Source organism: Adiantum capillus-veneris, chromosome 10 (genome assembly GCF_014529385.1).
Source record: "Adiantum capillus-veneris isolate H3 chromosome 10, ASM1452938v2, whole genome shotgun sequence".
In the NCBI taxonomy this organism is placed as follows: domain Eukaryota; kingdom Viridiplantae; phylum Streptophyta; class Polypodiopsida; order Polypodiales; family Pteridaceae; genus Adiantum; species Adiantum capillus-veneris.
In genome coordinates, this window is record NC_140940.1 from 93,431,640 (window position 1) to 93,455,582 (window position 23,943).

A 23,943-nucleotide genomic window follows, 5' to 3' on the forward strand; every position below is an offset into this window, starting at 1 on the left:
AAGCAGAGTAGCATCAACCATATTCATATAAGGCATAGAAAAAGAATCTCCTTCATTCTTCATATCCTCTAAAGCCTCAATATTCTCTTTATCGATCAAGGGATGGCCACGTATATCACTACAAATGCAATCACAAGAGTCCTCAAGGGAAATCTCCTCATTAGCAGGTCCACAATAGGCTCAATAGCATCATCATTTATTGGAAAAAACTCAACAATAGCATGCATTTGAGAGAGCTCTTCATTCCATCATTCACTTCCATATGAGTATCCTCATTGACTTGCAAATCATTCTCAACTAGGTCACATAAAGCAGAGGGATACTCAACATCCAGCTTTTATTCGCCCCCAGCCGTCTAGGTGAAAACTGAAGCACTCTTGATTTGTACCTCAGGAGAAGATTTCGGAGGCTGTGGAGGCTGAGGGAAAGGTACAGTTGAAGGAGGTGGTTGCAGGTTTGGTTTTGAACCTTCGGATTGCATGCGCTTTCCAACCATTGTATCCCCATAATCAATCGAAATGCCTACTGGTGTACGAATGTCAGTGTCCCACAAAATACAGAAATGATTTGTGTTTGCATCCAGCTTAGGAGGGCAAATGACCTTGCCCAACTGTGCAACCAACAAGGGAAGGAAGTGATGCCAAGTGCGAGGAAAATCCACCACTTCAACCTAGATAGGGCACTTATGGCGAATAAGGTTCCGATAATTTTTGGTGAGAGCCTAGGGCAATACATACGTCATTGTGTATTGAGAAGAGAGGAGACATTTCAAGCAAGGCATCTCGAGCATCCATGTCTGCTAGTAAGACCTCATAAAATCCTCTTGCGCCAAAGTAAACCCCCCAGATTGCTTACCGTTTGAGCAGAAAATCAACCCATTGGCCTACATCTTGAGCAGTAGGCATTTTACACGGGAAGAAGAGAATCACCGCATTAAGGGCATATTGAGCAACAGGATCCATAAGCTCTTGTACAGGAATACGTAATTCCATTACAAGAGCAGGCCTGTCACGTGACACATCCGATGTCACGTGACACATCCAACCCTATGTGTCCGTGGACAAGCTACAACATGACTAGGGTTCAGTTCAGTCAAGTCAGTCTAGAATAGGAAGTGATCTGACACTTTTGTGAGTTTGTTCGCAGGTCGTGCATGTCCAGACACTTACAGTAGATGCATATCCTTCGACTGCACACAGCATGATCATCAATATTCCCATCAGAATCCATCAAGAGCATTTTCCAGTGCATTAGACTTATTTTTCCTATTTTTGACATTTTTCACTTATTTATTAAGTGACTTTTGTTGGAAACTGGGTAGGGCAATTTGCCTATATTAATATATAAGGAAACCCTAGCACTAGCATTTCTGGCAGGAGGAGGAAGGAGAGCAACAGGCACCCAGTGCAGCAGGCCCTCTGGAGCACCTTCTCAAGCAAGATTTCCCATAGAAGCATAGTGTTTTCCAGCCTTGAAGACTCATCGTTTTCAGCATTAGAACCCCTAGCACCCCAGCGTTTTGAAGGCCATCACTCCAACGTTTTCGGCTCAGCAAAGCTAGTGTTTTCAGCCCCATAAACCTGGCGTTTTTCAGGACCAGCAAGCTTGGCGTTTTCAGCTTCAGAAAACCAGCGTTTTCAGCCTCAGAAAATCAACGTTGCTAGCCTCAGCATACCAGTGTTTCAACAACTTATAATCAATGTTCTGAGCAACCCTTAGCCAGCGATTTCAGCGCCATTTGGACAGCGATTTCAACCATCGATAGCCGTCCAAAACAGCCATCAAATCCATCGATTTTCAGCCGTCAGATTTAGTTTTCAGCCATAGTCTTGTCCTCGTCGTCATCACCGTCGACCTTGACATAGCCATTAGATTTGCATCAGCATCATTGTATTAGATTGTGCAATCAATAGTAGACCACTCTCGCCATCGAGAGTGGGGCCCTTGGAGGAGGGTTTTACAACGTCACTGGTGTCCTATTCTATTCTCTCTATCTCTCAGTCTCATGCACCTTCACGCACAATGTCCATTTATTTTGTTTGTGTCCATTGCACTCTCTCATTAAAGAACGGAAGGGTCTCCCTTCCATAAGAACAAGGAACCTTGAGCACAGCTCGGAACACTCGTCTTGAGCAAAGTTCAACATTCACATTCCGCTGGCGGCTGCACCTTACATTGGTATCAGAGCTTTGGCAGTGTTCTGTATCACTCAAGGAAAGGACCACAAGAACAACATAATTTTTTTTTGCTTGTTGAGGTCGCATGAACCCAAGTTCACTTGGGCGTGTCGATTCCTAATCGTGTTTTGAAGAGTGATAGGGAACCCAAGAAAGAAGCGCTTGTCCAGCCTCCCCTTGTGCCTCTTTTCTCTCATTGAGAGCGGACTGTGCACTTAGCGGCCGACCAATCGACGTGAGGTGGGAAAAAGAAACCTTGGTGTGAGCGCAAGGCCGCCAAGGGTTGTGCCCGCAGAAAGGAGCAGAACTCAGGTGAAGAGAAGATCCTTCTCTAACACAGATTGCAAGCTAAAGAAGAACCTCAAGAACCTCAAGAACCTCAAGACCCCCAAGAACCAAAGTTCCTCGTGAACTTAAGAACCAAAGACCACAAGAATCCACAAGAACCCAAGACTGCAATAGATGGTCATCACTCGAAGCGGAATGGATACTTCGCCTGGAGGTGATGAGCATGAGAGAGGCGAAGAAGAATTTTCCCCACCGGGAGGTTTTTTTGACCCTCCCCCTTCCCCATCTACGACAAGGATTGCACTAACTCCTATGGAGGAGTTAACGCATTTGTACACGAAGAAAGAAGGGCAGCCATAGATCGTGACTACAAAGAAACAGTGGCAGCCATAGAGTGTAAGTACCGCCTGGAAGCCAAAGTAAGAAAAGCAGAAAGAGACGTAGAAAGAAATGCCGACTTGGGGCGTGAGCGTGAGCAAGCGCGCTTGGCAGCCGAACATAGAAAGAGATGTTGCGACTCTTTTCTCAAGTGCAGGCACAGATTGAAGAGATTCGGGAAAAGGAGACTCTTTTAGTCTCTTCTTCTCCAAAGCATGACACATAATTTGCATGATGATAAGCATGATGATTTGAATGATTATGATAAGCATGATAATGACAAGCATGATGATGAGCATCATCAAGATGTGATTACTCACAAGCATGATGATTTGCATGAAGATGATGTGTTTGTTCACAAGGATGATGTTGATACTTTCTCTAGTGAAGCTAACCTCATTGCAGATTCGATCAATCACGAAGAACCGATCTTGGCTGTTGAGGCTAGGTCCAAAGAACCCCCTCAAGAAGAACCGATCTTGGCTCTCGAGCCTAGGTCCAAAGAACCCCCTCATGAAGAACCGATTTTGGCTCTTGAGCCTAGGTCCAAAGAACCCTTACAGGAAGTACTGTGTTCGCATGATTAGTCAACACGCATTGTTCGAGTGTGTCATTCGTGATCGTTTTTTGTATTTTAGTCAAGTTTTTATGTGATCTCTTTCCCTAGGCATGCCATATTGTACGTTGAGCACTTTCACTCATGAATGAGCACGGATGTATGCGGATTATTCATGAAAAGCTGAAAAGTATGCATTCAAGGAAGTCACATTCCATGTCTCTTCCGGCATGACACAATCCTAGAAAGAGCACAAGAGAGTATGAGCACCAAGCATAGGCATTTCCATTGTGTTTTGCCACAGTTGATTGATTTAGATCAGAACAACAAGATTCGATGTCATTGTTTGCATGTGTGTGGTGAACAGTTTGGCACTCCGTCTATTTGTTCATCTACATTGCATGCATAGTCTTTGAGGAAGACGATATTTTTTCCAGTCACTTTATATGGAATGGGTATGTTCATGTTTTTGTGCTGGAAGTGGTTTCAGGAATTTTCAGCCATGGAGATTCTTGAAGAAGGTAGACGCATGACTCGACGAAGTGGAAGCATTGAAGAAGACTTTGTGTCACTTTCGGCGCGGCCCAAAGGAGCAAGCGTTGCAGACCTTTATGAAGTTCAAGTATCGCATGACCCATGCATCAGAGTGGGCCGGCGAAGAGTCCTTTCCAGGATTCCGGATGCTATTGGCGATCTCCCTCGACGCCTTAAAGTTCGGTACCAGTATCTCACTTTGAAACGGAGGGGATGTCACGTGACACATCCATTGTCACGTGACACATCCAACCCTATGTGTCCGTGGACAAGCTACAGTACGACCAGGGTTCAGTTCATTCAAGTCAGTCTAGAATAGGAAGTGATCTGGCACTTTTGTGAGCTTGTTCGCAGGCCGTGCATGTCGAGACACTTAGAGTAGATGCATATCCTCCGGTTGCACATAGCATGATCATGAGTATTCCCATCAGAATCCATCAAGAGCATTTCCCAGTGCATTAGACTTATTTTTCCTATTTTTGACCTTTTTCACTTATTTATTAAGTGACTCGTTGGGTTAAAGGCCTAAATAACCCCTTTTTGTACATTTTTATACTTTGTCTAAGTTCATATTGAACCTGGACACATTTTTTAAAGGTCACTTATAATAAAAGTGGGAAAATCCAAAACTCAATTATTGAGTTTTTCCCAAAAACGTGAGCTCTCTCTCTCTCTCTCTCTCTCTCTCTCTCTCTCTCTCTCTCTCCCTCTTCTTCTGCTAGTGGTTCCTCTCCTGTTGCTCTTCGCCTCCCCTCTCTGCACACACACTGCACTTCCTCGCGTGCTCTTTCACTTGCACACACCGCCGCGTGCTCATCAACTGGTATCAGAGCCCGATTAGGGTTTGCCCCCAAACCTGCAAACGCTGAATTTCAGCCAAGAAGGTCAACTTTATCGTGAGATTTTGCAATTTCGTCGCCAAAGGACTCGTCCCCGGATACTAGAGAGCTCCCGGCAACCCAAATTGACCTAAAACAGACTGAAATTAGGTCAAAAACAGGAAATTACAGGTTATGACAGCGAAAATACAGGTTTTGCAAATGATGTATTAAGGTGTGGGAATACTTTTGCCAAGTCCTCGCTACCCGAAAACCCTGAAATTGCCGAAAAATAAGTCCGAAAACAGGTGTTTTAAGCAAATTTTAGATTTACACAGGTTTTTGCAAGTGTTTTATGGTGCGATTACATTCGGGAAAGTGCAAATTGATGCAATCTACGCACATTTGACAAATTTTGTTGATGTATGACCATTTGTGGCTCAATTTCATGCAATTTTGATGCTACAAATTGGGGCTTCTGCGCTTACATGCTTCTAAAGGCTGTGTATTAGACTTATGTATGTCTTCTGAGGCTAAAAACAACTAAATTCGTTGTTTTCGAGCGCAAATTCGCTCGTTGAAATTTCCTGCGTATAAATTTCAGAAATCGAATTTTGTGTCCAAAACATCCTATTTTGCCCCAAATTGCTCCTGTGACCATTTGGAGTTGTACTGCACATCTCTGTGAGACTATACTCCGATTTTTGCGTATTTTGCCCAAAAATTCAGCATATTATCCCTCTTATTTCGTGCAACTATGGCCTCATCTTCTTTGGATGTGAAGAACCTCTTCGAGATTAGAAGGTTTGATGGTACAGGTTTTGATCTTTGGAAAGACAGGATTCAAGGAATCCTATTTCTTAAGGATTGCGAAGGGGCACTTGAACAGGTGAAGCCACAAAATATGACAGATGAAGCATGGGTTAGCATGAACAGGAAAGCCGTTACATACATTAAAATGGCCATGACAGATGAGACCGTCATTGATGTGAAAGGTCTCACGACTGCTTTTGATGTGTGGGAGAAGTTAAAGGGAAGGTATGAAAATACGCCGCCTGTCAACCAGGTGCACTTGATGCGAAAACTTGTCGGCATACAACTAGATGAGTCCAAGAGCACGGCAGAGCACTTGTCATTGTTCGCAGGTACTTTGTCGCAGTTACAGGATTCTGGCTTGTCCCCTTTTGATGATAAGCTGAAAGCTATCTTCTTGCTTATGAAAGCTATCTTCTTGCTTATGACCTTACTTGAGTCATGGGAAACTTTGGTGGTTTCGTTGTCCAATAATCCCAATTTGACCTTTGATGGTGTTAGGGGTAGGACAGAAAAGAAGAATGCTTATGCACAAAGGAGTAAGAGTAAGAGTAAAGAAAGGGGAAATGCAAGCAAAGGCAAGGGTGATGTGACTTGCTATCAATGTGGCAGGAAAGGTCACAAGAAACCCGATTGCAGGTACTATAAAGCTGAGTTAGAAAGGAAAAAAGGATAGCGGAGACAAAAAGAAAGAGAAGAAGGAAGTCAAGGCAGATGCACAAGATAGCTCAAAGGACAAAGAGAAGGCTAATGTGGCTTCTAGTGTCGTGATTGAGGAGCTGTCAGATGTAGAGGACATCTTGTGTGTCACTTTGTCAGATGATGATGCTTATGACTTTGATGCCTCTCTAAATGTTCATTCACAGGACATGTAGATCACCAAGAGTGATCTTATTGATGCTTTATTGACTATCAATGATGCATTGTCCCAGACTTGGATTGTGCTTCATTTCATGTGACTCCTATCAAGGAGTGTTTCTCTACTTTTGATGCAGGCAAGCGTGGCCATGTATACCTTGGAAACAATCATGCATGTTCCATTGAGGGTATTGGCACCGTGCATCTCTCCATAGATGGCACAAATGAGCTTGTCTTGCATGATGTTCGATATGTGCCGGGAATCAAGAAGTGTCTGCTTTCTGTTGGTCATATGGATATGCATGGTTATAGCATCTTGTTTGAGAGAGGGTCATGGAAAATGACCAAAGGCTCAAGGCTGATTGTAAAGGGCACAAAGAAAGGGACACTTTACTGCATGCATGGAAAGGCCGTGTTGGGCAAGTTTATTGCATTGGCTGAGATTAACTCTCACATGGAGTTGTGGCACAAGAGGCTTGGCCATATGAGCCAAAAGGGTCTTTCTAAGCTTTGTACTTTGAACAAGCTTGATGCTAAAGGCACAAAGCTTGACTTTTGTAATGGATGTCAATATGGCAAGCAAGTAAAGCGTTCTTATTACTCTGGTGTCTCTCGTAAATCTTGTGTGCTTGACCTTGTACATTCCGATGTATGTAGCATGCCTACCAAGTCTATGGGTGGTGCATGTTATTTTGTCTCCTTTGTTGATGATCATTCTAGGAAAATTTGGGTTTATTTGCTTAAGTCTAAGGATGCAGCCTCTGTTGCGTTTAAGAGATTTCATGCATTTGTGACCACCCAAACAGGTAGAAAGCTAAAATGCTTGCGTATAGACAATGGCGGGGAGTACACAAGTGCTGAATTTAACAAGTTTTGTGAAAATTTGGGCATTAAGAGGGAGCTTACTGTGCCATACAGCCCCTCTTCTAATGGTGTGGCTGAAAGATTCAATAGGACACTTTGTGAGAGGGTGAGATGCATGCTGTCCACAGCTAATCTCTCTCATGGATTTTGGGGAGAAGCTTTGAAAACTGCAGTGCATACATGCAATCGATCCCCTCACATGTCTTTGAAAGGTGACATCCCTGAAGAGGTTTGGTATGGCAAGCCTGCTTCATATGATCACTTACGCATTTTTGGTTGTGAAGCTTTTGTGCATGTTAGACCTGAGTTGAGGAGACAAAAACGCAGAATTTCAGCAGTCAAAAACGCAGGTTTTCAGCCTACAGCAGGGCAGCAGATTCATCCCCATTGGTTGCAGAAGAATCCCCCATTTCAGCCCATAGAAACGCAGCCAACACAGTCATTTTCAGCCACCGAAACAGTCCCAAAATTCAGCAGTTAGAAGATCTTAGATTTTAGCCATCAAGTCGTCGTCGTCATAACCGTCGTCGTCATCGGCATAGTCCAAGTTGCATCAGTCCATTGCAGACGCATTGTACCACTTTGTGCAGTCAAAGTTAGACCACTCCCACCAACGAGAGTGGGGCCTTCGGAGGAGGGTTTTACAACGTCTCTGGTGTCGTATCTCTCTTCTCTCTCTATCTCTCAGTCTCATACATTTGCACGCACAGTGTCCATTCACTTTGTTCGTGATCATAACACTCTCTATAAAGACAGAAGGCTCACTCCTTCCCTAAGAACTAAAAGGAACCTTGAGCAAATATAGATCACTAATCTTGAGAAAAACAACATTCATTCCGCTGCACCTTACATTGGTATCAGAGCTTTGGAAGTGTTCTGGATTACTCAAGGAAAGAACCACAAGAACCACGAGAATTTTTTGCTTGTTGTGGTCGCACGAACCCAAGTTTACTTGGGTGTGGCGATTCCTAATCGTGTTTTGTTGAAGAGTGCCAAGAATCCCAAGAAAGAAGGGCTTGTCCAGTTTCCCCTTGTGTCTCTTTTCACTCATTGAGAGCGGACCGTGCACTTAGCGGCCGGCCAATCGACGTGAGATGGGAAAAAGCAACCTTGGTGTGAGCGCAAGGCCGCCAAGGGGTGCGCCCACAGAAAGGAGTAGAACTTGGGTGAAGAGAAGATCCTTCTCCAACGCGATTTGCAAGCAAAAGAAAACCTCAAGAACCTCAAGAACATCAAGACCCTCAAGACCCTCAAGAACCTCAAGACCCTCAAGAACCTAGCTCTTCGCGAACTTAAGAACCAAAGATCCTAGTGCATGGTTGTCACCCGAAGCGGAATGGATACTTCGCATTCAAGTGATGAGCATGAGAGAGGCGACGAAGGATTTTCCTCACCAGGAGATTTTTCTCAACCCTCCCCCTTCGCCATCTACGCCACGAGTTGTCCTAACTCCTATGGAGATGATGGTCAAGTCGATGTTGGACATGATGGCACAACAACAAGAAACGAATTGAGTGGCATTGGCACAACTCGCAAGCAAAGCAGAACTACAAGAAGCTCGGGATCGTGAGCGCGACGACAGAATTGCAAGAATTGCGACAGAACAAGCAGTTAAAGACCGTGAGCAAGCAGCCAAGGACCGCGAGCGCGACGAAAGAAACGCCCGACTTGCCGCACAACAAGAAGACAAGCGCCTTGCTTTCGAACGCGAGCGCGACGCAAGAAAAGAAAGAAAAGAACTAAGAAAGGAGGAAGCGGCAGCACGAGCCGCGGCCTTGGAGGCCGTGCGTGAAGCTCAAAGGGAGCTACGCACTCAAGAATTGCTTGCCCAAGTACTAGCCTCGAAGATTGAACCACCCAAAGATCGTGGGAGTTCCTCAAGTGATACAAGCTACGATGCGGATTCCAACAACCCAATCACCGAAATGTTGACTTTCAGTAAGTATGATAGTAAGATGGATGCTAGGGTTATTCGTTCTTGGTTGCATCAATTTAATGCTTATTTTACGACAACTAAGAAAACAGGAAATAGCAAAGTTTTGACGACAGCTATGTACCTTGGCGGTGATGCGATCAATTGGTACCACGCATGGCAGGAGGCACAGCTAGCTGCGCACCTAGAGGCAACCGACGATTTCATGTCCCTCTTTAGTTGGGTTGATTTCCAAGATAAGCTCAAGGCGCGGTTTATGCCACCTCAGTACCTCGCACGATTGCAAGACGATTGGCGCTCTCTCAAGCAAAATGGTATGCCAGTCATGTCTTTTTCTAATCGTGTTTTGTAGCTAGGCACTCAATTACGGAAATCGGATGATGAGCGCAAAGAGGCTTTTCTCTTTGGATTGGACGAGTATATCAAGTACGATGTCGAGGTACTCGATCCAATCGATCTCAACAAGGCGGTAGGGATTGCTCTCGCACAAGAGATGAAGCATAACAAGGTAAAGCCTAAGGAGAACAAGACTTCCACAAGTACCTCGCAGACTTCTCAGAACCCTCCGAACGGTAAGAATGATAACTCTTCTACTCAATCTTTCAACAGTCTCTCATCAAAGATTTCTACCAATGAATCTAAGGGTAAGGCTAACACAATTGCTAAACCTAAGCTTACTCCAAATGAAAAGGTAGCATAAGCAATTGTAGGAGGATACATCACGTCGGAAGAACAAAGCACTTATTCTAAGGAAGGTCGTTGTTTTCATCGTCACATTAAGAGTCACATAAAACAAACATGTCCTAAGCTTGAATCGAATGAATCTAAAGAACCCACAGTACCCACTACATTTGTCAATGCAATGAATGATAACACTATTGTGCCCACAGTTTCTCAGGACCCTCCCATTGATGAGTTTCTCATTAAATGTTATGGTCGTATGTCGGGGCACCGTTTTGTCATATTGTTTGACCCAGGTAGTATGCATGATGTGTTCAGTTTCTCTCTTGTTGAGAAAGCCCGCCTCAAAGTTAGTCCGAGATCTCCTATCGAAGTCTCTGGCTTTCGTCTCGGTATGGAAGCTCTCATCACAGAGGAATGTCTTGATGTGTTGTTTGCAATTCAACAGACTGCCTTCACTAGAAGATTTGTTGTTTCTCCTCTCTCAGGATGTGATATGATTTTGGGCATTCGATGGTTTCGTGATAATGACGCTCTCGTGAAATTTGCGACTAACACTATAACTCTCAATGCCGACAGTGATTCTCCTATTGTCATTCATGGAGAGGACATTGCTCATTCTCCATCTCTCATTGCTAATATGCGGGAAAGGTTAAAAGGATTCAGGAGAAGGAGACTCTCTCAGTCTCTTTTTCTCCACAGCATGACACACAGAATTTGCATGATTATGAGAAGCATGATGATTTGAATGATAATGATTTGCATTATGATTTGGATGATAAAGACAAGCATGATGAATTGCATGAAGATGATGCGATTGTTCACAAGGATGATGTGTTAGTGGATGCTTTTTCTAGCGAAGCTAACATTGTTACAGATTCGATCAATCACGAAGATCCGATCTTGGCTTTCGAGTCGAGGTCGAAAGAACTCTCACAGGATGATTCGATCATTCAGGACACACCGATCTTGGCTCTCGAGCCTTGGTCCAAAGAGCCCTCATAGGAAGTATTATGTGTTCGCGTGATTGATACGCACGCATTGTTCAAATGTCTCATTTGTGATCGTTTCCTGTATTTTAGTCAGCATCGTTATGTGATCCCTTTTCCTAGGTATGACATATTGTATGTTGAGCACGTTTCTCTCATGGATGAGCAGGAATGTATGCGGATTGTTCATGAAAAGCTGAAAAGTATGGATGTAAGGAAGTCACATTCCATGTCTCTTCCTTGGCATGACACAGTTTCTGAACGAGCACATGATAGTATGAGCACCAAGCATGGGCATTTCCATTGTGATTTGCCACAATTGATTGATTTCGATCAAACAGAAACGATTCGATCTTATTGTTCCCATGTGTTTGATGGAGGGTTTGTCTCTCCGTCTCTATGTTCATCTACATTGCATCCACAGTCTTTAGAGAAGACAAGAATTTTTTCCTTCACTTTACATGGAATGGGTATGTTCATGGTTTTGTGTTGGAGATGGTTTCAGGAATTTTCAGCCATGGAGATTCTTGAAGACGGAAGGAGGAGGACTCTAGACGAAGTTGACGCAAGGAAGGAGATTCAGAAGACTTTGTGTCGCTTTCGGCGCGGCCCAAAGAAGCAAGCGTTGCAGACCTTTATGAAGTTCAAGTACCGCAGGATCCACACATTAGAGTGGGCCGGCGAAGAGTCCCTTCCAGGATTCCGGATGCTATTGGCGATCTCCTTCGACTCCATACAGTTCGGTACCAGTACCTCACTTTGAAAAGGAGGGGATGTCATGTGACACATCCAACCCTACGTGTCCGTGGACAAGCTACAACATAACAAGGTCAAGTCAGTCTAGATTAGCAGTGATCTGACACTTTTGTGAGTCTATTCGTAGACCGTGCATGCCCAGTCACTTAGCATAGATGCATATCCTCCGGTTGCACACAACATGATCATCAGTATTCTCTTCAGAATCCATCAGATTCAGTCAGGGGAATTTTCCAATTAATTTAGCCTATTTTTCCTATTTTTGGGTTATTTTCACTTATTATTTTTAAGCGACTTTCCAACAAAAGTAGGTAGGGCAATTTCGCTAAGTTAATATATAAGAAAACCCAAGTTATCACTTTTTTGGCAGAAGAGGTAGCAGGAGCTTCCCGCTCAACAGGCAACTTCTTAGCAGTACCCTCCGAGCACCCTAGCGTTTTTTGGATCGCAACTCTCTAGCCATCCTTGGCGTTTTCCCCCACAGACCATCGCCATCAAGCACTCCTTTCCTTGCGTTTTCCCCTAGGACCGGCAACCCCACTCCCCTCACATGCCCTAGCGTTTTTCGACCAAAAACGTTGCAGCCATCATTGGCGTTTTTCAGCCCAGAACTCAGCAGACAAAAATGCAGAATTTCAGCAGTTAAAAACACAGGTTTTCAGCCTACAGCAGGGCAGCAGACATTTCAGCCCATAGAAACGCAGCCAACAGTCATTTTCAGCCACCGAAACAGTCCCAAAATTCAGCGGTTAGAAGATTTTAGATTTCAGCCATCAAGTCGTCGTCGTCATCACCGTCGTCGTCATCGGCATAGTCCAAGTTGCATCAGTCCATTGCATACGCATTGTGCCACTTTGTGCAATCAAAGTTAGACCACTCTCGCCGACGAGAGTGGGGCCTTCAGAGGAGGGTTTTACAACGTCTCTGGTGTCGTATCTCTTTTCTCTCTCTATCTCTCAGTCTCATACATTTGCACGCACAATGTCCATTCACTTTGTTTGTGATCATAGCACTCTATAAAGACGGAAGGCTCTCTCCTTCCCTAAGAACTAAAAGGAACCTTGAGCAAATATAGATCACTAATCTTGAGAAAAACAACATTTATTCCGTTGCACCTTATAGTAATAGGCCGCCAATGAGGGAATTCTTCACACAATGCATGCTTAGGTATCAGCTTGAGCAATCTTTCTTTCCAAGAGGAGGGCAGTTCCTGCTGTTCCCAAGCTGTATTCATCATCAACAATAGAGGCAACTGGAAATAATCCCAAAAAGACCATAAGAATTCCACTGAGAGACCATGCTTACTAGGAGCTCTCCGTCGACCCAAATCAAGCAAGCTGGCATACAATTCCGACTCAATGAAAACAGCTTCCAAGTCTTGAGCCTGCCGGATCGAAAAAATGGGAGTAACATGCGATAGGAACTTGTGACACGCTTGGCAAACTTCTCTCGTGGGAGAAGAAGGGGCCTCAAAAAGCTTGCCATAATGAGAGTTTAGGGCTAGTGCTAGCTCTCGGAAAGTGGATATGCACTCCCCTGACGGTAATTTAACTCTAAGTATAGATTGGGACCACTTGGAGTGATGCAAATGCTCTAAAATTTGTTTAGAAGCACACCTATTATCTGCAAAAGCGTGTTGACGAGCTCGAGTTTGCCATTTGGCCAATTTCCTCTCGTCATTGTGCCGTAACATAGCGCGAGTAGAAAACAACTCAGTCATTTGAGAGACACACACACACACACACTCTGTGTGTGTGTGTGTGTGTGTGTGTGTGTGTGTGTGTGCAGCGGGTGCACAACGAGTTGTGCAAGCGACACACACACACGCGCTGGAACAGAGTTGCCAGTAGATATTGAAACGCCAACGTTGGTGACGAGGGCTTGAGTAGGAGCAGGAGGGATAGATCTGGAGAAAGCATGTAGGGGTAGGAGGTCGCGAGGTCACGCGCGCGCGCACACACACAAGGCGATCACACACACACATGAGGAATTGTCCTTTGTTCAAAACAGCCCATTGGAGGCTAAGTTAGAAGAGGCAAGTATAGGCATTTCGCACATCTGCTTTGTACACACTCACACACACACAGACATCTCGATAAAGATGGCAAATCTGCTTTGTACACACATCTCATTTGCCCCTAGACTAATCTTTGCATAGGTGGTCTCGTACTGTACTACGCCACCCAGCTCTTAGGCAGCCATTGAAGTCTCTATCATACCCACACTGCAACCATGACTATGGAGGTAAAGTTATGCTCAATTCTTCCTTTTGATTCAATCATGATAGCATCCACCATTGCCTTGTGGTTCTCACTCACTACTACAGACACAACTGATACCACTATCTTTTTTGGCGACGGACTCACCAATGCTCCCGGGTCCAACCCCCTAATGCTACTCAGAACGACAATCACATAGCATAAGTTCCCTCTTGTGTGGCAGTATTGAGAGCTCGGAGCCTATGGTGCATGGAATCCACCTTGCTCAAACCATGGTAGACTGACCAGACAGATTTCTAGGGACCGAACTATAGCAGTTTAGGGCTCACATTGTGCTGCAAAACAACAAGATGGAAGATCTTTGTGTGTAGCTCGACTCAGTGTGTGCATGGTGGGCTCAGCTTGCAATTGCTTTCCACCCTCACACTTCTCAGGAGCACATGGTACATCAGCCCCCTTGGCCAATGTTGATCAGCAGTTTCCTTGTCGGCAGAGACCATGCCAACTCCCTCAACCCTCTGAAGGGTCGAACCTTAGTTTGTACTCCCTCTAACACTAAACCACTGACCATGAGGGTGAGTAGTTTACTGGCAAGCAATAAGGATTCTATAGCTAGCTACAATAATGTGTCAGTGGGCTCACATTGTGGGCAGAGGGCACTTAAAAGGGACTAGTGGAAAGGAGTTTAAGCAGGAAAAGTGTTATGTCCCACCCACAAGAGAGGGGATCCGGTGTATGACACTGTCGTGATGGGCGCCCAGTGTTCGGGCAGACGTAGTGTGAACCGGGCCAAAGTGGTCGGCCACACTGGCCGGGTTCACACTACGTTCACCTGGACATTGGACGCCCATCTCGACGGTGTTTTAGACTGGATCCCCTCTCCTCTGATGTTATTCAAGGTAAAATTCATCACCTAGCACATAGTTAATGCACTAATTGTACTTTTAGCACCAAAGTGTTTGATAAGCATGATCTTCTTCGTTTCTTTGGGAAGATGAATGGTTAGGACGTGACTGTACTCCTTGATAATGGAAGCCACACTCATAGGAGAGGGGATATGGTCTAAGACATTGTCGAGATGCGCGTCCAATGTCAGGGCGGATGTAGTGTGAACCCGGCCAGTGTGGCCGGCCACTTTTATAAAAGGGAGGCCAAGGCCTCATTTGTAGATTGTAGTTATCGACCCTCATTGTCCGAGTGCCAGTGGTTGGCCCATGAGGCTAGGAGTGCGCGATGTCACCTCGAGGAGGCGAGACCGGGTGGTGTGGGACGCTCGGTCGTACAGGTGCACACCTACGTCGTCAGACGTTGGCCCAACAGGGAGGTGCTACCGGATGGTGGCTATGGTCGGGTGGTTCGTCCGATGTGTGTTTGTAGCCGGTCTCACCACCTCGAGGAGGTGAGACTGGATGGTATGGGACGCTCGGTCTTATAGGTGCACACCTACGTCCTTGGATGCTGGCCCAACACAGGGGTGCCACCGGATGATGGCTATGGTCGGGTGGTTCGTACGAGTGTTTGTAGGCGGTCCGTGTAGCCGGGAGATCTTCTTCGCGTGCTCGTTTCAGAAAGGCAATTGGAGAGTAATTGCACGAGAGTCCAGTTGGAAAGGTGCTCCAGGCTGTGAAACATTGTAGCCCTATGGACCACAATACACAAAAGTAATTATGGGAACCAGATAACCAGCTTTCATTTAGTAGCGGATGGTTCAGCTTGCTAGACCACTGGGGCTAGGTATTTTGTATTGTTATATCTAGGACTACCCAGAGTGGGAAAGTCATCAGTGTCATTCTCCCAGCGTTTTATCACCATCTGAGTATTGTGAGTATTGGAATGTGAGGTCAGAGTCTGCAACTATCTGCATTGATTCCTTGCACGTTGGAGCCTCTACATCCCCCATGCATTTGCACTCCGGTCCTTCGTCTGGAGCTATGTGCTCTGCCAACCAGTCATTGCAGGACGGATCTTGGGTGTTCTTGAGGTCTTTGGCATTGTGTAGTACTGTGGGCTCTTTTCTTTGTCTCTGTGTGCTTTGTTTACTTCGTTGATTGTTCAAGGTCGGTGCGTTCTATGTGCTTTGTGTATTCAGAGTTTCTCTGTGGTTCGATCAAGTTGGTGTGCTCAATTGTCTTGATATACTTTGCTGTTGTTCAAGTGTGTCGGTTTGGCTTGTGTATGAGAGTTAAGACATTGCAAATAGGCAACCCACTGCACCAATAGCACTGTTCACACTTTTTGGCTACATTCTCTCCTTTTGTGTCTGTCGCCATATCTTCTGCTCCTGTCTTATCTTCTTTAGTTTGAAGTATCTTAGTTTATCTCATCACTATTTAATGAGCTCGCAGATTTGTGCGGATGAATAGTGACCTGAAATGTTTTGGCTGAGAAAAACTCTTCCGCGTCTAATATATTATGAAAGTTTGACTCTACTTTGCCATAAGTAACTTCCTGGAGTCAACATAAGAAGGAAGAAAAACAAGTCATCAATTAATCATCAAATAGAGATGCTACAAACGGTTCTTGTAGTAAGTTTGTCCGGGACTGTATGCTGTGCTACTAGCTCTCAATTTACTGTTCTCAATTTGTTGCTGTCATGAAGTTTACAACATACAAAAATCTTAGGCTCCCAGAAGAATCATATACTGGTATTTCTTATGTAGATTCCTATTGTACCTTATGGTGGAGCTACTTCTATTGAAGGTCAAACATTAACTCCCTTGAGCGGTGTAAGCATTGACATGAGTTTGATGAAGGTAAGCACCTTGATTCATAAAGCATTTTTGGTACTGTAATGAGTGGCAGAAGACTGTGGGAGTCCTTTACTGCTTCTCCCGCCTGCTTAGGCTGTCAAGGCTCTTCATATTGAAGATATGGATGTTGTTGTGGAGCCTGGACTTGGGTGGATTGAGTTGAATGAATATTTGAAACCGCATGGATTGTTTTTCCCGCTTGACCCAGGTATATCCTTTCTTTAATTTTTGATTCAATAACCAAAACCAAGCGAAGGAGATGGAAACTGGCATTCTCTTCGTACTAAGCTGATTTTCAGACACAGTACTTCTGATAATCTTTTATATCAACAGGTCCTGGGGCTTCTATTGGAGGAATGTGTGCAACACGTTGCTCAGGCTCTCTTGCTGTCAGGTAAGTTTCATTGTTAAAGCAAATTTGGCATTGACGTTTCGGCAACTGTTGGTTAAAATCCCCCCCCACACACCGACCCCGGCGAACACACTCACACACACACAACAGAAAAAATAAAAACCTTTCTTTCCTGACGAAGTCTTCTTCTGACAATTGAACTTTTTGCACAGATACGGTACAATGAAGGATAATGTTCTCTCTTTGAAGGTTCGACATTTCGACCCCTATAGCTTAGTAGTCGTGTTTCTATCAGTCGATGTCTGTTAGAAATAAATTACTGCTAAGGGTATCTATTAACAACAAAATCATTTTCACTGTTTAATTTTTTTAAACCTTATGATGTAGGCTGTACTTGCCAATGGAGATGTTATTAAAACTGCAAATCGAGCTCGTAAAAGTGCTGCAGGGTTTGTATAAGGCAGTTCTTACTTATTTTCTCTATATAAGTGTTTACAATATTATGTTTTGAATTCCGTGTTTCTACGCCTAGAAAAAGCACATAACAACTTTACGCTTGCTTTTTGAGTCAGTGTAGTGTGCACAGACAGGGTGTCTGGATTCCGTGGTGGTTTTATGTTGATCAGCAATTCAGATATTTAACCTTGATTCTCGATTTTCTGTTAAAAGAAGAGGAGTACTCTGCTCCACATTCTTTTGTGCTACACTTCTTTAATAGTGCATGTTGGAAGTTGTTTTGTTACCGAAGACCAGTCTCTTTAGTCCGTTTTATACTTGTCTCCTCTGGTTACTGGAACCGATTGTTTTTGGCAAGCTAATTTTTGTTTCAGTTTTGAAGTTCAGGCATTACTCTTGCCATCTTTCAAATTTTTTTGCAAGCTACAACATTGCAAGCCATCTACTGTTCTTTTTTAGAATGCTTTGTCACCTAAAGATTCATGCCCAACAGTTTTTAAACCTGGATTAAATATGTGAAGAGTCAATCAATGCCACATGGAACACTAGCAGGACTGGTATGATTGTCAAGGGGTTGTTTATTCACTGAAGTATGGTTGCAATGAAGGTATGATATGACGAGACTCATGATTGGAAGTGAAGGGACACTTGGTGTCATAACAGAAGTGACTTTACGACTTCAGAAAATCCCAGAAGCATCAGTTGTATGTTTTCCATATAACTTCTTTCTTCATCTTTTCTTGAATTCTTACTGATTGTCCCTGTTCTGTGGCGTCTCTTTCAACAAAATCGAAACTTTTAGGTGGCAGTTTGCAGCTTTCCTTCTATTAGGGATGCTGCTAATGTAGCCATTGCAACTATGCACTGTGGTATTCAGGTAAGCCTAATGCCTTGCTTTTGCTTGATACTTCTATTTTATACGTGCATTCTGGCATTTCAATTTTCTCTGGGGTTCCTTGTAGGTCAGTCGAGTAGAGATGCTAGATGAAGTCATGGTGAAGATTTTGAACGATGCCAATGGGACAAATTTTAAAGTGGCCCCCCTCCTTATGTTTGAATTCATTGGGACAGGTAATGTTTGTCTTTATTCTGGCTCTTTGGGAGAGAGTGTGTGTGTGTGTGTTTGACGAGCCCCTTTTGCCGATCATGAGCGCTGCCAAGATTCGCCATATGTTGATCGCCTTCTGCGATTGTGGACCTGCTGTAGCCTCGTATGCAGAGTTGGCTTTTCAGCAATTATTAGACTACTTTTGTGTGTGTGTGTGTGTGTAGCAGCACGTCAGGGTTTCACAGTCGGGCAGCAGGGTTTGCAGTGGGACAGCAGCACGTCAGGGTTTTCAGGCCGTGGGGTTTCTGTACTGCCAGCTCGTGTGTGTGCGTGAAGTGTCCTGCCAGAGGACTCCCTGCAGCCCTGCACGCGTCCTCAGCGCTGTGCTGCCCCTGTTCTGCTGTGCGCGCCTCTGGTCTACTCTGCGCCCACTACTGCGAGCAGTCCTGCTCCTGCGCCAAACAGTTGTGAGCGCCCCTGGCCTCCCTCAACTCTGCGCTATCTGAAGTTCAGGCCTTGCCTTGACAGCCAGCTTCCTATGCAAGTTCTGTAAAATCGTTAGGTTTTGAGTTTGATTAAAGTTTTCAAGCAGCAGGTTTCTGTACAGCCAGCTTGTGTGTGTTTGTCTATGTCAATAGCAATCAAATATCGAAAACCCCAAAAAAAGTGTGTGTGTGTGTGAGCTTTACATGGGTTTGATTGATTAGTGTATATACAAGCGCCCGAAAGCCATGGAATTTTCGGATATGGATGCTTTAAGCCTTATCAAAGAATGTTTGCATGAGGACTTTGAGGATGCACGTCAAGTTTGGGAAGGATCCGCTCTCGTCATGGAAGTGCGCATCCCTATACAAGAGCTTATGGATCCTGTTGCTCAATATGCACTTAACGCGGTGATTCTTTTTTTCCCGGGTAGAATGCCTATGGCTCATGATGTAGGTCACTGGGTTGATTTCCTACTCAAACGGCAAGCAGTCTGAGGGGTTTACTTTGGCGCACGAGGGTTCTATGAAGTCTTGCTCAGGATGCTCTGCTTGAAATGTCTCCTCGTTTTTTCAATACGCAGATGACTCATGTACTACCCTGGGCTCTCACCAAGGACTATCAGAGTCTCATTCGTCACAAGTGTTCCGTCTGGGTTGAGGTGGCGATTTTTCTCGCACTTGGCGTCACTTTCTTCCTTTGTTGGCTGCTCAGTTGGGCAAAGGCATTTGCCTTAATAAGTTGGATGCAAACACAAACTGTTTTTGTATTCTGTGGGACACAGATGTCCCCACACCCGCAGGTATTTCGATCGATTCTGGGGATTCAACGGTTGGAAAGCGTCCATTTAAGCTTAAATGGGGCAAGTTTGCAAATTCTTGCTTCTGCTGTGGCAAATTTGGTCATATGCAGTCCGAATGTCCGGAACCAAATCTGCAACCACCTCCTTTAGCTGTCCCTACTTCTCAACCTCACTCACCTCCAAAATCTTCTACTGAGGTTCAAACTAAAGGTGCTTCAACGTCCTCCCCGACAGCTGGGGCAAATAAAGGCAAAGGGAAACAATTACAATTGTCTTCGCTTTTTGCTTCTCCAAATATTAAAGACAAAGGAAAAGAACAGGTTTTGACCTCTCAAACTTGGATAGTGCCTAAGAAACCCGCTAAAGCTGCTACAGTCTGTATTCCGGTATCTTCTCGTAATTATGTGTCCCCTTTAAAAAATGTTGTTAAAAAAAAATTCCCTTGTAATGACAACACTTCTTTGGCTGAAGCTTGGGACAAGGTGGTTCGCTCTTACAAGGAGGTTGTTACAAGAGAAACCTCTTCATCGCAAGGTGCCTTTATTTTCAATCATCTGGGTCCAGGTCTTGACCCACCTCCTCAGGTACCTACAACTGGGGAGGATGTGTCGATGGGCTCTGGTACTTGATTTTTCTCCCCTTTTTCCTGTTTCCTCACCCACTGTGTATACCATATAGAATGTATAGTTCTTTGAATTGCATCTCCTATAATGTGCGTGGGTTATGCAATCACGACAAGTGGCGGCTTACCCGGCACTATATACGTACATGTAAAGGAGCCTCATAGTGCTCCGCTTTTTGTATCCCTTTCTTTTCGTGGGTTTTCCTCGCTTTGAGGTTTCCCACTTGTAAATTTATCAAAGCAGATTTACAAAACAAAAAAGTGTGTGTAGAGAGTGTGCGTGTGTGTACATGTGCTCCTTCGCGTTGCTTTCTTTGCGCAATTTCGATTTGTACAGAAGCGAAGTTCTTTTTGAAAGTTGATTTTTCAGAGTCAGGCTTATTTAGTTTAGTGGGTAGGTGTACATGTGGAAGTGTACAAAGTTTGTTGTGTTCAAGTATCTACCAGGTTTCAGTTGGCTAAGATTTGAAAGTATTTTGGTTCTTTCATGACATAGTCGGTCTGCGATCTTGATCAAGTGTATAAACGTAGGAAGCCGATGGTTGTAGAGTCCTCGGAAATGGGTGAAATTTGAGCTTGTTTGTTGGAAGATTTTGAAGGTGCGTGGAACGCTTGGGAGGCCAGGATCCCACCACTGAGGTGCTTACCCCTGTGCAAGCTCTCTTGGACTCAGTGGTGAGTATGTTCTCAATGCAGTTATTTTGTTCTTTTCAGGCAAAATGCCCACAAGACATGGGTTAGTGGGTGGATTCCCTTCTTAAACACAAGGCAGTCCGAGGTGTGTATTTTGGAGCCAGAGAATTTTATGAAGCCTTGTTGGTTGACACTGATGCCCGAAACATGTTGCTTGAATTATCTCCTTTGTTTTTTGGTACTCAGGTGACACATGTATTGTCCTGGACTCTTACCAAAGACTATCAAAGCCTTATCTGCCACAAGTGTCCAGTATGGGTAGGAATAGTTGATTTTCCACGCACCTAGCGACACTTTCTTCCTATGCTTGCTTCTCGCTTGGGGAAAGTGTATGTCCTCCCAAACTTGAGGCAAATAGAAATTGGTTTTGTGTGCTTTGGGACACAGATGTTCCCACGCCCCAAGATATTACTGTCAACTCGGGGGACCCTCTCATTGGCAAGCGTCCTTTCAAGCTCAAATTTGCAAATTCATGTTTTCACTGCGGTAAATTTGGACATATGCAATCTGAATTTCCCGAGACTCATTTGCAACCTCCTCCTTCAGTAGTTTCACAACTTGTTGTTTCCAATGGAAAAGAGGACTCTAGATCCCCCTCCATTGGGGTCTCTACCTTGCTTGATGCTCCGCCTCTAGATAAAGGTAAAGTCAAATGCGTTGGTTCCCAAAACTCTCAAAGCAAGGGTAAGCTTGCAACTGCTCAGGAGACACGGAATAAGGCTAAGAATGTTGATCCAGGGGAAGGATCTCCTTGGATAACCCCCAAGAAGGATGTCCAAACACGCTCACAGCTTTCTTCTTGTAACTATGTACCTTTTGTAGTGAAATCTGCGGTGCAAAAATCTCTTCCTTGTAATGACAATTGTACGCTTGCGGATGCATGGAACAAGGTGGTACATTCTTAGAGAGATGCAATGATTCATGGGACTTCTTCATCACCTGGAGGCTTTGTTTCCACTGATGCGGGCATGGAAGATAATGTAGTCGAGCCACGGTCTCTTGATGTTGATGTGCCTATGGGCACGTCTGCTTAGTTTCCCTTTCCTTTGCCTTTGTACATATCCCATAATGCATAGTTGTGTTAGATGCATTTCATATAATGTGCGCGTGTAACAGACTTGGACACTCCAAGTCAAGAATCAACCGCGACAGCACCAAATAACCACTTCAAAACAATTCACAGATCACAATAGATTTTGCACTGGCCCGGCGGAGTTCCGTGCCTAGAGATATTGGCCCCAAAGACTGGCGCCCCTTTCGGTATTTCTTTTTGTATTAATCAATCATCAAAATACAAGAGAGCGATTAGGGTTTCACTCTCAGAGTCTACGTCCAGATGCTCTGAGAAGTGAGGCCCTCACCACTAATTTAAAGGTTACAAGGGATGCCCAAAAGCAGAGCCCCAAAAGCTTTTAAAATCAAAATCATCAGTTCTCTCTCTCTTAGAGAGTCTTTTCTCTTTTTTTTAAAAAAAAAAAGCAACAGCAAAATTTGCGTCGCTCATCATTTTCCAAAAAAAAATAATAATTTTTTTTATAAATAATCCGCCTCCTCGATTTCCGGAATTTAGGGTTTTTGGCCAAAATTAGGGTTTGCAAGAATTTTAGGGTTTCTGGCAGAAATTAGGGTTTCTACTGTCCGCCACGTCATCACTTTGTGACATACCCCCCTCTTGAAAGCATTGTAATCGACCGCGATTACGCCTGCAAAACCGACAAAAGCCATAAACCGTCTTAGCAGACACAGATTGTTAGTACCTACGTACTAGGAACACACATCTAGCACATGTACAAAATCGACAGTCACATCACACGACATCACAGGACATCACCAGACATCACAGGACATCACATGACATTCAACATTCATTCGGATCTTAGACCATGATTTATCGGCAATGTAGCTAGCAATCACATCTAGGTCCAATCGGGACCTCATCGATGTCCGATTGACTAACCCCTATTGCAACCATGTCTATTCGAGATCAAGTAGACCAAAATGCTGCAGTCATTTCGTCTATCAGTTCCTGCACTCACAAGAAGTCAAGAACAAATCAGTATCATAATCAAGAATTCCATTTCATAAAGTCATCCAGCAGAATATTGTCAGCCCTCAGTATCCCTGAAGCTCAAAGAGACATCAGTGACTTTAGTATCAAAATCGAGGCATCTGTTGACAAAGGAGTGGAGTGACTCCCCTCTTGTGCATCCCACTGCACCAGATCTTCGGCCAAGCTGAGTTTCTGGGTTCCGTTTGGAGTAGACTATGCTAAACCAAAACATCGAGGTAAAGTTTCACAATCCGAGGAGTATCTGCTAGGTCCTCCTCCTCCATCCACTTCGCATCAAATGCAGGAAAGTTCTTGAACTAAACCAAGAACCGCCTTCGGACTTGACCTTTCTTCGTATCATTATGTGCCAAAATTTGTTCAGGAACAAGGATCTCCTCGTTTTCTTCCACTTTGGGTTGCTCATCAGGCTCCCCATCATCAGGCACATCACCCTTAACAGGTTTCAAGAGACTCACATGCAATGCATTATGAATCCTCCAAGTATCTGGCAGTTCCAATCGGAAGGAGACATCATTTATCTTGTCAGTAATCTGGAAAGGTCCGTAGTATCACATACTAAGCTTTGGAAAAAGCCTCTCCTTTCCCTTTTTCTTTCTTAGGCGTGCTCAGGAAGGATGGAACCTTCGCAGCAGTTTCAACAATCTCACATGGCGTCTTCCCCGTCGAAGAGTGTATCGTGCTATTGTAGGCAAATTCCACCAAAGATAGGTTCTTTTCCCATTGAGTCTTCTGATGCGAGATACAAGACTTCAATAAATCTAAAATCATTGAATTGGCAATCTCAAATTGCCCGTCAGTCTGC

The 23,943-nt window shown here is 44.4% G+C and overlaps 1 protein-coding gene across 2 annotated transcripts in view; it reads left to right on the forward strand.

Moving 5' to 3' along the window:
* Positions 1-23,943, forward strand: part of LOC147449251 (D-lactate dehydrogenase [cytochrome], mitochondrial-like) — a 154,309-nt gene that overhangs the window by 84,838 nt on the left and 45,528 nt on the right. For both annotated transcript variants that reach the window (XM_086521766.1, XM_086521767.1), the window contains 8 exons: positions 16,525-16,617; positions 16,708-16,822; positions 16,948-17,008; positions 17,179-17,215; positions 17,354-17,415; positions 18,030-18,126; positions 18,225-18,299; positions 18,385-18,493. In XM_086521766.1, the coding sequence (XP_086377892.1) occupies positions 16,525-16,617; positions 16,708-16,822; positions 16,948-17,008; positions 17,179-17,215; positions 17,354-17,415; positions 18,030-18,126; positions 18,225-18,299; positions 18,385-18,493 (649 nt within the window). The remainder of the gene's footprint in view (positions 1-16,524; positions 16,618-16,707; positions 16,823-16,947; positions 17,009-17,178; positions 17,216-17,353; positions 17,416-18,029; positions 18,127-18,224; positions 18,300-18,384; positions 18,494-23,943) is intronic.